The sequence below is a fragment of the Barbus barbus genome (genome assembly GCF_936440315.1).
Source record: "Barbus barbus genome assembly, chromosome: 39".
Classification (NCBI taxonomy): domain Eukaryota; kingdom Metazoa; phylum Chordata; class Actinopteri; order Cypriniformes; family Cyprinidae; genus Barbus; species Barbus barbus.
In genome coordinates, this window is record NC_136717.1 from 9,359,860 (window position 1) to 9,375,834 (window position 15,975).

Below are 15,975 nucleotides of genomic sequence, written 5' to 3' on the forward strand. Positions count from 1 at the left end.
AATCACAGAGAGATCAGTCGTGTGGGGTCACAGTGGGAAAAGGAGAAAGAAACCGCAAGTGCTGAAGGGATGATGGAATAATGAGTAAAACTGCGAGAGCCATAGTGAGCACAAAGAGCTGGGAAGCAACAAATACCAAAGTGAAAAGCATTTGAAAAAGAGGATAAGAAAAAAAGGGGGAAAGGGGAAAGTTTTGTTATCCATCACGTTTTTTTTTTTTTTGCATGTTCGCTTTTGTTATTGTATTTCTGCCAGAGCTTTTTTTGTTTTGTTTTTTGTTTTTTCCCACCTACAGTAATTGTACAACCTTATTATTAAAGATACATGTTGCATTAATAGTCCACTTGACTGAAAAATCTGAGTGGGCACATGCCCCCTTGTACTGTATGAGACTACAAGCAGAGTAGAAATTAAAGAGGTAATTAAATATTGCTCTAACAGAAACTTTTCTTTTGTCACAGGGGATCTTTGTGTTTTTATTGGTATTGTGGTTCTTTTTTAAATGGAAATAGTTACATGCATACTTAGCCAGGATGTGTTTAAAAACCAAAGGACCCAAGTGATATGAAATCCCTAGCCAGTGAAAAAAAACTACATTTCATTACTGTAAATTACTTCATTCAGCCCACTTACTTACAGGCATTCAGAGCTATTTTCTGAGCAAACACTCCTACAATAATAAACAAAATAATTTCAAGTCTCTCAGCTGGCGTATTCAGGCTTGTAACATCTTGTCACATCTTGACAACCGTCTCCTTGTGACAGGACAGGAAGTGACACGTTTAAACAACTGACATGAATATCCAACAAATGCATGGCCCAGTGAGAAAGTGACATCACATCAGCACATGTTGGAACATCTTTGATGAAGACTGAATCATGATTTAGTTGACAATCAGCTGCTCTCTGTGTGTAGTGAAGCAGATGCATTTGGCAAACTGTGACTCAACAATTTATTAGTGGGTTTAAAATGCAATTGGTGTGTCATACTGGGGGAAAAGGACACGATCGTGAAAAGCAGCACAGTGACTCACAGTATCACAAGCAATGCTGTTGTCTCTATGCAAATTTCACATGAATGTACAGTATAATGATGATCTACGCAGGCCTGGCACTGCCAAATTTGAGGTTTTTAATACCTGGGGAAAATTGTAAAGTACTCCCATTCATCTCAATGACAGTTGCTCAATTCTGTGCATTTTATATTCATCCAAAAATAAGCATTTATTATATAATCCAGTTTGATGAAATGGTGTAATGCACCAGACAATGAAGTGCTGAATAAGGCTGACCTTTATTAGACATAATTAGTGTGAAACAATTAGTTGTATGAAAGTGTGACTCCCGAGACTAGCAATGTAAAATGGATTTTTGAATGTAGAAGAGACCTTCTTAATTTCTTAATACGCGAACACATTACACATTCCTAGTCTTATTATGCATGCTTATCGGTGTGGACAGGTAAAATAAAGTTAACTAATAGCCAAATAGCTCTTCATGAATATGTTTGGTTGCATCTAATACAGTCTTTCTAAAACTTAGTGTAGTAAATTAATGCCTAAAAGCAAATAAATTAATAGCAAAATTACTTTTCAAAAATAAGTACTTTTATTAGAATACACTGATGCAGTCAAGGTGAAACTGACCTTGACTTGACTTGAAACACCCATCTTTAACCATCCAGTCAATTCTAGTTAGATATAATGAAGCTCTGTCCCATATTTTGCCTTCTTGAATATTCGGTTTTACACTGACATATCAGTTAATAGAAGTAAAGCAGGTTTTGAATGCCATCTCATGTTTAGTTCAAGCTGTTGTAAGCGATGTTATCCTGCTAACTTTTGTAAGATTTCAAACATGAGCTTTCTACAAAAAATTCAAAATCCCACCCTCCAAAGAGATGTCAGCAAAATCACTGGCATGCAGAGAACCACCTTAATTTTTTCTGACTCGCTGACTGGAACACGCTTAGGGCTGTTACAGGCAAACGTGTGTATCCTCAGAACACCTATTTTACATTACATTTATTAATTTAGTAGATACATTTATCCAAAGGCTCACTGGAAAAATGTGCCTCTACTTACACCTAACACCTAAAAATGTACTTATACAATCAATTCACAGCAAATTGACTGAAATGAACACTATAGGCAGCAAAACATCAATAACATTTATTCCTTGTTTATAAAAAATATCACTGATCATTAAATACTTTTTTGTGCAGTTCTGTGCACAATACTATGTTAGCTTACTAGAAATAGTGCATTATTTGCAAAATAATACATTTTCATGTTTGCATCACAAAACCAGCTCTATATGTATGGCTATTCGGACTGAATAAGCTTTGTGTGATAGTTCACCAGGTACGGCACTACACTTCCATTGCAGAGCATTTGAACACAAGGCTTGTGAAACTCAAGTAATGATATTCAATAAAAGGGTTCAAAAACTTCAAAAGCTAAAATTGCATAGCTTCATCATCAAACTCATTTCTAGCTCATGCTTTTGTTAAACTATCGGTTAGAACCGGTTTTCATTTTTGTTTTCAAACTGCCACAATACGTACAACTATCAACGTAGTAAAATGTAATGAGCAAACAAATTAATTTGTTTCAGATGACTTTTGACACCACTTACTGGACATTTCACTTTGAAAGTGCTGCAAAATGTGCAAAAATTAACGTATCTATCATTGCAACAGAAATGTTGGCACGTTTTTCCATTGAGTCTGAGTTCGTTCATTCAGTTCATAGTAATCACTCATTTAATGCTGAGTGATTAATCACAAGGCATTTGCAGATTTTGTGATTGGCTTAAAAAACGCCAGTGCCCTGAGGGTCCTGCGTCAACCAAGTAACTGCAGTTGAAATGATTGCGAATATAAATGGACAGCTCTCTCTTTATATAACTCATTGGTCCTCAATGCACTTTGTCACAATATGAAAAAGCAGTAGAACACTTGCAGAACACTTTTACACTAGTATTCCAGTGTGGTGAAACATATTTTCCCTACTCTTATTTGATTGATGGTACCATAGCAGCTCTTGACTGGCACATTTACACACTATCCGTGTCAGCTCTGCTTCCTTGTCTATCAGTTCTTCCTCTGAGAATAGCTTTTCATTTCATTTTCACTTTGAATTTGCATAGGGTTCCACGATACTTCCTGCTGGATTATAGACTTCTATTGTTTGCGGAGACTTTGAGGATTTCAATTATGATTCACTGCCTGTTTCTGGATCCTGTCCTAACGGGAAATGTGCAGACAAGCCCAAGTGAATGCATTTCTCATATTAGCGTGGTACAATCTGGCTTGAGTTGGCTAACACAAGGGTAAGGATCATTGCACTCCTCCAAAGTATTTGCAAATGTGCCACACATACTGCGGGGCAGGTGGCAAACATGCCTGACAAATTATTATTAAAGATGCCATTCGCAGTTGAGATGCAATATAAGCAATATAAAACAGCCAAGCCAGGCTCACATGGAAAAACCTGCCTGTGACAGCATTTTTGTAAAATTATATTGAGCTATTGGTGTGGCAGCAAATTGTATTTATAGATATGTTCATCGTCACACATACACAAAGGTGTAAATAGGCTCTGTAATCATTCATTTATAATTCATAAGTAATTACAAAAGTAATTACACCTACAAACTCCAAAAACAATCAGAAAAAAAGTTTCACAACTAACTGCCTGAGATAACATTCTTAAATATCTTTAATACATTTTATGTCATTAATCTCTTGTATTTGAGCACATTTTTCTACTAGTGGCCTGACACCTGGTAAATAAAACTTAGTTTTTTGCGCAAATACAATAATTTGCCTTCAGATTTAATTTCTATTTTTATGCATAAATATGCATCAGTTGTGAATGGTCTGTTAGCAGCTGAGACCATTAAAAAAAATCTATAGGAAACTTAGACAGATAGCAATTGGAGAATAAATGGCAATTCTCTCTAATTGATTTCTCCTCTGTCTCAGTCTGGCTCACATATATATATATATTTGTTTTCTCTGCCTGCTGAGACAGATCTACAATTAAAAATATTAGCCTGTGCGGTCCACATGTATTTTACAGCTCTACACACTCTGTATTTCTATGTCCCCCTAAAGAATATTTAAAGAAAAGCTGATTCTTACACATATATTAGAACTCATTGGCTGCAAAACAGCAATCTCCAACCAAAACATTTTTCCTCTGGGCGATATTTAGCTCTTCCAGGCATTGCAAGATCAACTTCATCCAAATTAGCACCCAAATCAATCTTCATTATGTCCATATTGATATAGTCTGGGTGAGGTGCTTGGCCACAGAGGGTTGAAACCACCGCTGCTCCCTTCAGTGTTCAACATTAACCATTAGACAGAGCAGTGGGACGTATTATCGACTCACAGCTTCCTCTCTGAACCTTTAGCTATCAGCTATCTCACAATAGGCCATTAGAAGGAAAGAATGAAGTGTACCAGATAAAGTGTAAACCTGCCGTTGAATCAGGCATTTTGGTGACTGGGGACATTGAGCTTTAGTTGGAGGACACCTCACTGCAGTAAAAGTGTCCTGCTCATTATCTTCACTTTCCCTCATGAGATCTCTCAGGGGACCCAATTTGAGACTGGGAAATGGTAAAATATTAGGATATCTCTGTTTTTTTTTTTTATTTCTTTTTCTATCTGTCTCGTTTTTTCTCACTTCTCACCACTATTTATTGGCTTTCTGGACTTGTTACAAAGTACCACTTAAATACCACAGTAATTTATCTATAAATAGCTCAGTGCTAAAAAGAGACAGACAGCCATTTGGAAGATTTTCTACAGTAACAACAAGCCCAGCTCACTACATACTTCTGGAAGTTTCGAATACAAGGTACAAATGACAAACAAGTTTCCAGGGTAAAGAAAAAGGTGACTTGTTAATTTTACGATAAGTTACAAATGAGACTTTGTGATTTTAGCTACCAATGCAACAAAATATAAAAGAAGCTATGAATTGCCAGTGATGCACCTTAATAGTTCCTATTCCTAAAGCAAAACTCACTTAAAAATCCCTAAAAACACTTCCTTCTCACTTTCAAAATAGTTTCATCAAATTTCTAAGAGGCGAAGAATGGAAAATGGTGAATTTGAACATGAATATAAGTCCACTATATTTTCCACTCCACTGTTCCAGCTACTGCCTTGATTTCCTTTATAATTTTGTCTGGTTCAAACATATTTTTTTTTTACATCGAAGGAAGGACTCAAGTCAGATCTAGAGATCATAATATCATAGAGTCTTGGCGGTGTGCCAGTAAGTGATCTTGAATGTGCAGCATCAGCTGCATTAAACACTTACACTTTTGTACACACCATCTGCATTAGAATGGCAATTGAAGTGCTTCCAATCAACTGCATTGCAGGTGAGCATCTGCTCTCCCTCTATTTAGCAGTCATTCACTTTTCAATTGGCTCCCAAATCTCTAGACACTATGAGAGTGAAAGATTTATTCAAGGTATTATAGAAATAGCTATTGCTTCCCAGGTGCATTCTTCCATCAGTGGAAGTTTATGAATAGCATCAGTATGCATCGGCTCACCGCATCAGACAAGGATGTTGGTAAACTCACTTTATTTTTCATACAGCCAGGCCCCTAAGTGTGTTTGAAGAAGTTGTCCAAATAGTACATCATCTAACCAATATGACAGCATGGTAAGAAACCACAAAAGCCATTTATGACTGGATCTCGTGGAGCGCTAACCCTGAATCCACTAACAACCACAGCTTTTAGGGTTATTTCAAAGCTTTGTTAATCCATCATTCAAAGTCTTGAGTGGTCAAAGTAGTTTAGTTATCTGTCTATGATTTGTTTATTTCAAGGGTTATTCTAGAGACTCAATGCAAACCATGCGTGTATTTTTTAATCTGATTGAGAAAACAGTCAGATTCAAGAGTTTACATGGCTGAAATGTTCCTGTTGAAAAGAATATTGAAGTTTCACAGCAGCCCTTTCGATTGAATCAAAATTTCATTTGGATCGAACTCAGATGGATTGATCGAGGTGTTTAATAATCTGATTAGGAACCGATTATAAGCATCTCACTAACCAGCTTGAAATAACACCTTCTGGTTGTTTTAGCTAAAATCTCACCCTAAACATCCTGTACTGTGTATATATATTATGAATCTTTATTCATATATATACTTTTTAAAGAACAAGGTGAAAAGGCAAATCATTTTTGAAGCAGACATGGTGACTCTTGAACCAGGAAACAGTGGACAGATGTTTTCACATTTCTAAGCATGACTCAGATCTGTTTTCTCACTTTCTAAACACATACAGCCCCCCACACACACACACACCTGAGATTGTCTTTTCTTTTTAAAGCCTGCCATGTTTTGAAAGCAGGCATGTCACGATTACTAAACTATACTGGTATTCAAGGGCAGGCTTTAAGATGGTTTAGATCCTACCTGTCCGATCGCTACCACTTTGTTCATTTAAAAGGAGAGTCATCACAATTATCACCAGTAAAGTATGGAGTACCACAAGGATCTGTCCTAGGTCCTCTGCTATTTTCAATATACATGTTGCCACTTGGTAATATTATTAGAAAATACGGGATTAGTTTTCATTGTTATGCTGATGATACTCAACTATATATCTCAACAAGACCAAATGAAACTTCTAAACTATCTAAGCTAATAGATATTGTAAAAAATGTAAAAGATTGGATGACCAATAATTTCCTCCTATTTAATTCAGATAAGACAGAGATATTACTTATTGGACCAAAAAAAAAGTACACAGAATCTCTTGGATTACAATTTGCAACTAGACGGATGTACTGTCACGTCCTCTAAAGTCAAAAATCTGGGTGTTATATTAGACAGCAACTTGTCCTTTGAAAATCATATTTCCCATGTTACAAAAACAGCATTCTTCCATCTTAGAAACATTGCCAAGCTTCGAAACATGCTACCTGTTTCTGATGCAGAAAAGCAAGTTCATGCATTCATGACCTCTAGACTGGACTATTGTAATGCACTGCTAGGTGGTTGTCCTGCATCTTCAATAAACAAGCTACAGATAGTCCAAAATGCAGCGGCTAGAGTTCTTACCAGGTCATGAAAATATGATCTTATTACCCCAATTTTACAGTCTCTGCACTGGCTACCTATTCAGTTCCGTATCATTTACAAAATATTATTACTTGCCTATAAGGCCCTAAATGGTTTAGCTCCAGTCTACCTAACTTGTCTTCTACCACGCTATAATCCAACCCGCTCCCTAAGGTCGCAAAACTCTTTGGTAGTACCTAGAATAGCAAAGTCCACTAAAGGAGGTAGAGCTTTTTCACATTTGGCTCCCAAACTCTGGAATAGCCTTCCTGATAACGTTCGGGGTTCAGACACACTCTCTCTGTTTAAATCTAGATTAAAGTCACATCTCTTTAGCCAAGCATTCACATAATGCATCTTATAATCTTGTACTGCAGTTATATCTGATCAAATGTATATTATTATTATTCTTTAGCTTGGGTTGAACAAATCATTTTTGCTTAGATGGAACAGCAGCTACACTAATTATGTCTCTATTTGTTTCTCTGTTTCTGCCACGGGATTAACATCCCATGGTAACTAGGAATGACAACCTTCAGTCTGGATCCAACCCTTAAATGATCTGAGATGACCGAACATCTGAGAAAGATGATACAAACCCCTCAGAGGACTTTGGAGGATGCCAATGCTCAGACAACATACAGAATTACCAAATTTTGCCATAAGTCAAACATATTAAGGTTCTGCAATATATAAATATATTGTGGAAACTTAAATTCCTGTAGAGCTGCTTTGCAACGATTTGTATCGTAAAAAGCGCTATACAAATAAACTTGAATGTTGGCACGTCTTCCTGCTGTAGCCTCTGTTCCAATGAATACAGCACAACAAGCCAGCAAGGTCACAGGTAGTGGCAACACGTGAAATCATTTTGAGACTATGTGCCAAAGGAAAGAAGGTCAAACGGAGAAATTAAAGTAAAAAATTACTTTAATTTCGAATTACTAGTGCATTTGTGTGTTCATTAACCTTTGTGTCTTGAGTGGGAGTTTCACAGCAAATGAAAGATGACCTTTTTACTAATTGCTCTGTTTTAGTCTAACACCTGCCCATATCATTACAATAGACAAATTCATTGCAAAGCACTGCAGACTGCATGTTAGATTTCTATCTATGTATTTTTTTGGAGCCTACTGCATTTGCACAATTATTTGCATGACATAAGCCAATCTGGATTTTCTATTTTTATTTTTAAAAAAAATTAATATAGAGTTTAACAGTTATGTAAGGTTTGAGAATGTTTCAGTAATTGCACTTACAAATATATTCTTAAATTTTATTTTTTATTTTCTTAGCAAGAAAATGGCAGGCTTGGGTGTTGGAAATTCAAACAGTCTTCAGAATAATTTTAAGAAATAGGATAAGAAAATCCAGTTACACTTTATTTTAAGGTGCCCTTGTTACAGTGTAATTATACATTTAAGTATTGAGTAATATTAATAAACTACATGCACTTAATGTGGTTAGGGTTAGGATTACGGTCTTAGGGTTACTTGCATGTAGTTATGCATAATTTATTGTTATTATAATAGCAAGAACATATAATGTGGAAATATGTTTAATACAGAATTTAAAAGACACTACTAACTGACTACTGAACAGAGATCAACCAATCAGATGAATCCATGAGAATTAAGCTTAGCAGACACTTCCTACTTAATTGCACTGTGAATGATTTTGATTACTCTAGTCTAAAACAACGTATTGCATTCATTTGTATTCCGTGCAATAAAGTTTAAACATATTTCATTTTATATTTCAATAATCAATGAATATATGTTGCAGACTTATGTTGTATTGTTGTTGTCATCTATTTTTAATATGCACTGACGGTAGTGAGAGTTGAATGACTGACTATCTGTTCAGTTACTCGGATCATTATGCTAGAATGTGCAAACTAATTAGCATACTACATCTCATTAAAGCGTGCCTAAGTGCCAAGAGGAAGTGGTATTCAATTGAGAAAGTCAAGAATATGCGTACTGTCATGCTTCTCAAGAGTAATGAAGTGCCATAAAGAACTCGTACCTAATTTGAAAAGCAATACATTTTCATTTTAAATGCGATCTCATGAATACGTTATATTCATAGGCAATTCAAGTCCTATCAATAATGTGTAGTTCTAGCTCACAATCTTGAAGTTGTAAATGAATCTCTGTGGGGAAAATTCTTTTTTTTTTTTTTTGTGGCAAAATATTTATTGAAATGCTGTTGATCTTGTTTAAATTGTTTTGTGAAATGTGGTAATTTGAAGTTTATTCATTGTTTTTAGTGCGGTCCTCACTACAGATTTCTTGAGTTTGTTGGCTGTTTATGATGCTTTTAACTACCAATAACAGAATGCTACTAGGCCTATATGCTACTGTTTAACACATTTGACCATGTTTAAACCTATTCCTCTAGAATTCCACAAAATGTAGAGAAAAATAAATAAATAAATGAAAATCAGCAGATTCCATTTGGGGCTGGTAATGAGATCACGTTATTTTAGGTCAAGGCCTGTGTGCTCTGTTTGCAAGTATGTTAATAAACCGAAGTGTTAAATGGTGTTAACATATTTTTTCCCCCTTTACAGAAATTAATTATGTGAGATTTTGCAGTGATGATAACATTTACATTCATAGATCTGGTAGACACTTTTATCCAAAATGACTTACTTTGCATTCATACATTTTATCCATTTTATCAGACTATGTGTGAATTTGTTTGCTTGTTTTTTTATAGACAAAAGCTTCTAGTGACTCGCAATAAAAGTCCCCACATGCTACTCCTGTCCCCTCGCATGCCATAATAGCTATGCTGTGTATTTTTATAGGAGGGCCACAGCTGCTGCTAGTCATGCTGTGTTTTCTTGAAGCAAATGTTCTATCTGTGATTCCCTTCTTCCTGGTTTTGACAGATATTAAACTAACAATACCTCTCACAGCAATCCCAGACCAAAGAAAAAAGCTGCAAAAAAGTATCTCAGCTGCCGCAGGGGAAAGAACATTATCTGAAGTATCTCTAAAATGGAAATAAATTAATTATTAATTATAATGTAATACAAAATATCTAAAAATAAAGTATAAAAATGTTTCCTGACATGTAACACTTGTGATTAGTCCTTCATTTGTTCAGTTGTTTTAGAGAAAAAAAAACAAAAAACAAAAGACAAATAGACATAGACGTAGATATAGATTTAGATATAGATATAGATAGAAAGAAGCCCACAATATTTACATTGTTGTTACCAGGGTTGCCAGGTCTGCATAACAAAACCACCCCAACTGGTATTCAAAACTATCCAAATCATGTCTGAAACTATCCCAACCGCATTTCTGGGGAAAATGGTATCAAAATCGCATTATGCAAGGTCAAAGCCTCCTTCCAGGGTTTCCCCCTCATCTTTTGCAGGGCAGGGGCCACATCATTATAAAAGTAGCCCAATTACCGAGAGATAAAACCGAGGACTTGGCAACACTGGTTATAACATGCATACCTAGTAAAAACTGCAATGAATGGAAAATAAAATGTAAGGCAAAAATATACTATAATGAGGTCTTTTAAAACAACTGACAGACACATTTTCATCGTTATGACTACAATATGAAGCAAAACTTCCCGACCAAGCAAACCCTGAATTCACTTTAATGGGATATGTCTTTCTTATTCATGTTAAATAAAATGCACATTTGTTGGTGATTATTTGCTAGAGTGTGTTGTAAATGACCATTTCAAGACTGCAAGAAAAACAGACCCACAAACACAACAAGAAGCCTCTACTCTACGCCATTAACATGCAGAGACACCATTGCTAGTTTCCCCTCAAAGCTGACTATGAATGATGAAGCATGATGTTTATGATGTGTAAAATTACTTAACTGGAGATCACAGATGTTTTAGGCCAATATGCTGATATTGTAAACACTTGGGGTAATGGTTTTTCTCAACATTTCTAACCCAGGACCAAAATGTCTGATTGTAGCTCCTACTCCAAACTTGTCATAGTACATAGTATTTCAGATTATTTAAAGTTAACAGTATCCTTTTTTCATTGTATAATCAGCTGGACATACATTATCTATCTATCTATCACACTTGAGGTGTAGCAAGCTGTATCAGAATGAGTCTTGTGAGAGAATCCTTAATAATTTCTGAGTTATTCTATTTATATCATACAATAGTGCTGTTATTACATAGTAATAACAACGTTATAACACATATGATGAAGTGGTAAATTATGAGTGCGCAGAAGATGGCATGAATGAATTGGTGTTTCTGAGCGCAGTGGTGTGATGAGGAGAGAAACATGAACACTGACTCATTGACAAACAGTCAAAATTGACAGACAACAGAAAACGAGAACTAATTTTCTCTAAAAGCAAACAACCAGCAACTCAAGGATTGCCGTCACTACCCTTTCTGAAGTGGTTTGCTTCTCTGTACCTGAGAAGTCCTTGGATTCGGTACTGAATGTTCAGCAATCTTTCTGCAGGAACTGTCTTTTTGATAGTGAGACTAAGGATACCTTACTGTAAAGTGTTAACAGTGAAGTTAATATGGTTTCCCTTTTGAAAGTGAGCTCAATCCACAGTGTACAAGTGGAAAGGAATGAATGTAACAATTTATTTTATGTTTAAACATTAAATTAATAACAGTTTGCCTGATAGCCCAAAATACACCCAAAAAAATTGCTGGGTTAAATACAACCCAGCGCTGGGTAAAATATGAACCAACCCAGCAATTAGGTTGTTTAGACCCAGCGGTTGGGTTACTGCCCAAAAGGTTGGGTTAAACATTTTACCCAACTGTTCGTTGAAAACAACCCAGCATGTGTTCTGTCCAATATTTACCCAGCACTGGGTTGTATTTAACCCAGCATTTTTTAATTAATGATGTAAAATAAATTGAATGATTTAAATCAAGTCAAAAATATAATAAAACATAGTTCTGACAATAGTTCTGACACTAAATTCTGATTGAATGAGCCATGTTTGAAGACTCTGGTAAATGCCAAGTTGTTATTAATCTGCCAAGCTTATATATTGCTTGGAAACCGCAAACAGCCAACAGGCTAATGAACTTTATTACTTGCCATCTAAATTCATTACCATTTTTAAATATAGCTATTTATTGATAATTGGTGTCATTTAAGAGGGTCTGCTCTTTGTTTTTTCTTGGAAAAATATAATGCATGGTCTTGTGTGACTTGGATTTTTTTGATTGAATGTGAAGCAACCATTCGGTTTCGCCAAGAAAATATTTTTTTTTTTAGAATCATGGCTCCTTAAGATAATAATGCAGCTGGAGTTATCGAATCTTCTTTCTCACTTAACACCCATGAGTGGCCGAGGATTTGAAGCTCATACAAACACGTTCCAATGGATAAATGCCATGTTATTTCCACTTCTGCAGTACACACTGTCAAGACAATCCTAAGGGAGGTGTGCGATAGTATTATTCTTCTATCCTCCAGTCTGGCAATCTTTCCGGGTCTAATTCAATAACTCGTGCCCTCTGTGGAGTTTACAGTGAGATTCAGAGGTGTCTCAGTGGGCAACTGCAGTGTTCCAACCAAACTAACAATGGCCAGTGCTATGGGAGAGAAAGGCCATCAATACTGGTTTGCTTTAGTTGCTGTGCTCATCTCTTCTTTGATCCTTCTCTTTCAATACAACCTTTCCAAACAACCAAGATCCACAGAATATGGAGTGCTTTCCTTAATAACTATTGACGACTTCCCACCAATTCAAGCCACTCTGAAAATCTGCACAACAACAGGAATTAAAAGGTTATAAAGTTTTATAATAAACCTGATGGGCTATATAATCAGATAATATTAAAATGATTAATCTGACAATCTGACAAATATTGACTAATCTGACAATCATTTTAATACATCAATCAATGCTGAATACATAATAATGCTTCATACTACACAGTAACTCTGTCTACAGTTTGTCAAAAACTTCTTTTTTTTTTTTAATTTGTCGCCCACTGTTGCATCACTGGTTATCTTATATAACCAGATATATTAAATATTTACATTATTCATTTAGCATATGTGTTTACCCAAAGTGACATCAAATACATCGGCTTTTATTGGCTGATTCACACAGCATTTTTAAACAAACGAATTCCTTCTCTTTGGAAACTTACAGCATACAACAATTTACTTACTTTTATATATTTGTATAATTACTTCCAATGCAGACATGATTACAAGATCATAATTAACTATCTTGCAGTTGCGTTTGGTTGTTGCTCTTAGATTTGTAGCTGTTTTAAAAACACTTCAAGTGACTAAAAAGGACAGAGATGGGCATCTCCAGTTGATCGATTTGAGCATTCAGTGCAAAGCAAGATACTTGTTGTGATACTTGTGTAAACATGGTTATGCTAACAGAATAGGGAATTACTCTGACCAAGGTTTTTGTAGCCTCTAGCTAAGCCAGCTGAGTGGGATTTATGCCTACCGACAAACATGGCAATTAAACATTAGATACGTGTTTTTCTTTTCGCCTGATTTAGAGGGAAATCATATCAGTTTTTGCTCTGTCAAGGTTACAGCTTACTGTGATAATGGGAACTGAATTTACTGTGGGGAGACAAGGCATGAAAAGACTCACAACCACTTCAAGACGGGTGTAACTAGGGCAGTTGTGTTGCCTAGCACCATCAGAAACACATTCTTTACTGTGGCAATGGAGTTTTTGGTCAGGAGGCACCAACCAACCCCTCCCCCTACCTGGGTACACAGGCCTGAGATTCAGACTCAGGGGCGTCTGGAGCAGGACAGCAGAACTGGTGTAGAACCGTCTGGTTCCTGTAAGAAAAGAGATAGAGAAATGATCACGCTAGAGTGTAAAGGCTTTTTCCCAGACTCATTATTAAGTAGAACTAAAGTGGGTCATTACAGCGAGGGACTAAACTAGCAGATTTTGGCAACACCTCAATCCCCAAACAAGAAAATAGTGTGAAAATACTGTCAAACATGGATAATGTGTGATCTATTGTTAAGGTGTGAAAAGTTTGCAGTAAATATCATACTTTTGTTAATAGGTATTCTAATTTAAGTAAACCTACGTAATGGTTTTGAACCAAAATAAAGGAAAAAATGTTTCTTCGCCTGCATATTTGCATACCCCCAAACATATACCTTTGAAATTAACACTAGTGGCTGTAAAACACCAACAACTTTTATCCCTTTTACACAAATTGTGATTATATGGTGCAGATTATCGATTAAAACTTCTTTTCATATAGTTTCTCCCACAATACTATGGTATGACCTCTAAACACTTTTACCTTAGTGCATGATTTATAAACTAATATATTTTCATGTTTGTGTTACATAAACAGCTCCATGTGTACAGCTTTTCTGATCAAGTAAACTTGCTCAGTAGCTCACCTGGTGCAGTATTACACTTGCGGAGGTCATGATGACAGAATTTGTCAAAGACTTGCATAAAAGCAAGATTTAATTGGCTTTACAATAATCTAAATATATCATTGTTTGTGTCACTTTTTCTATTGCACATAATTGATACATATCAGCTGAAGTTCTAGTTAATTAAACAATGAGTTTAAGTACTGATAAAAAATAAATAAATGCAAAATGATCATATTCAGGTTTAGAACATTGAATACAATGTAATAATCTAGTTGCAGATTATATTTAGTGGTGTGCTACTATGGCATAAATAGGCTAGATGCTGACCTAGAACAGCTTTACACAGAAGGATACTAGTGCATCTGTCTTTGCACTGTCACAGTTGACTGTCCTGTTTACTGTGTAATGGAGTGTTAAATGAAGTCATCTATTTGTGGCAAATCACAGAGCAGCATAGTAAAGCTCACGCTGTAAGGCCAAATATATTTGGCTTCGTACATATAAATGACATCATTATAGACCAAACAGTTAAAAGATTAGGTTGTAATAGTTTATTGTGCTATATCAAATTAACCTATAGAAATGCAGTCACTGTTTTTTTGGTATGTTGCTCGGGCCGAAATGGCAGTTGCATTCATACAGCTATTATGACACTTTATCTCATGTGATTGTAGAAGAATTTAAGCATTTAAAATTGAAGCATTTTTCCTGAATTTCACACACAAGAGAATCTTTACAATAAAATATTATGGGCAACAATAAAGTTTAATGAGTAAACAGAGGGTCTTTACAATCACTCTAACAAAAAGGTTTTTTTCTCTTTTTTAAAAAAAGGTCTTTTTTTTCTCTTTTTGTTGTCTATGAACTAGCTGTCTATTACAACAGGCCATTTTTACAAAACATAAAAATATTATTTGCAGGTACAATGTTGAAAGTTAATTTTCAATGACAATGTCAGCGCAATTCACATAATAAAATACTGTTATTTAAATATAAGTTTATAGTTTTAAAGTGGGTAAAAACAGGAATAGTAAAATAAGAACTATGTGTTCACTATATAATTATTTGATTATTCATTGCTTAATGACTGTGTTTGAGCCCAGTCCCAAAAAAGAATAGAAATAAAAAAGTAGTTTCTGAAATGAGATGAAAAAATGAAAAAAGTAATTTCTAGTTAACTGAATAAATAACTCGGTCACACTTTAGAATAGGTAACACTTGTTAAGTATTAACTATGACTTTTCCCTCAATAAATTCCTAATTTGCTGCTTATTAATAGTTAGTAAGGTCTTTGTTAAATTTAGGTATTGGGTAGGATTAGGGATGTAGAATAAGGTCATGTAGAATAAGGCATTAATATGTGCTTAATTAGCACTAATACATGGCTAATATTCTAGTAATATGCATGCTAATAAGCAACTAATAGATGTAACCGTAAAATAAACTCAAATATTGAAACACAAGAGTGGATTTTAATCTTTGTTTAGGTCTCAAGTCATC

At 35.3% G+C, this 15,975-nt stretch overlaps 1 protein-coding gene across 1 annotated transcript in view; it reads right to left on the bottom strand.

The window, feature by feature from the left end:
* Positions 1 to 15,975, bottom strand: part of iqsec3a (IQ motif and Sec7 domain ArfGEF 3a) — a gene marked incomplete at both ends in the record, with an annotated part of 124,967 nt that overhangs the window by 79,324 nt on the left and 29,668 nt on the right. The window contains one exon of the mRNA XM_079398636.1: positions 13,831 to 13,908. Within this exon, the coding sequence (XP_079254762.1) occupies positions 13,831 to 13,908 (78 nt within the window). The remainder of the gene's footprint in view (positions 1 to 13,830; positions 13,909 to 15,975) is intronic.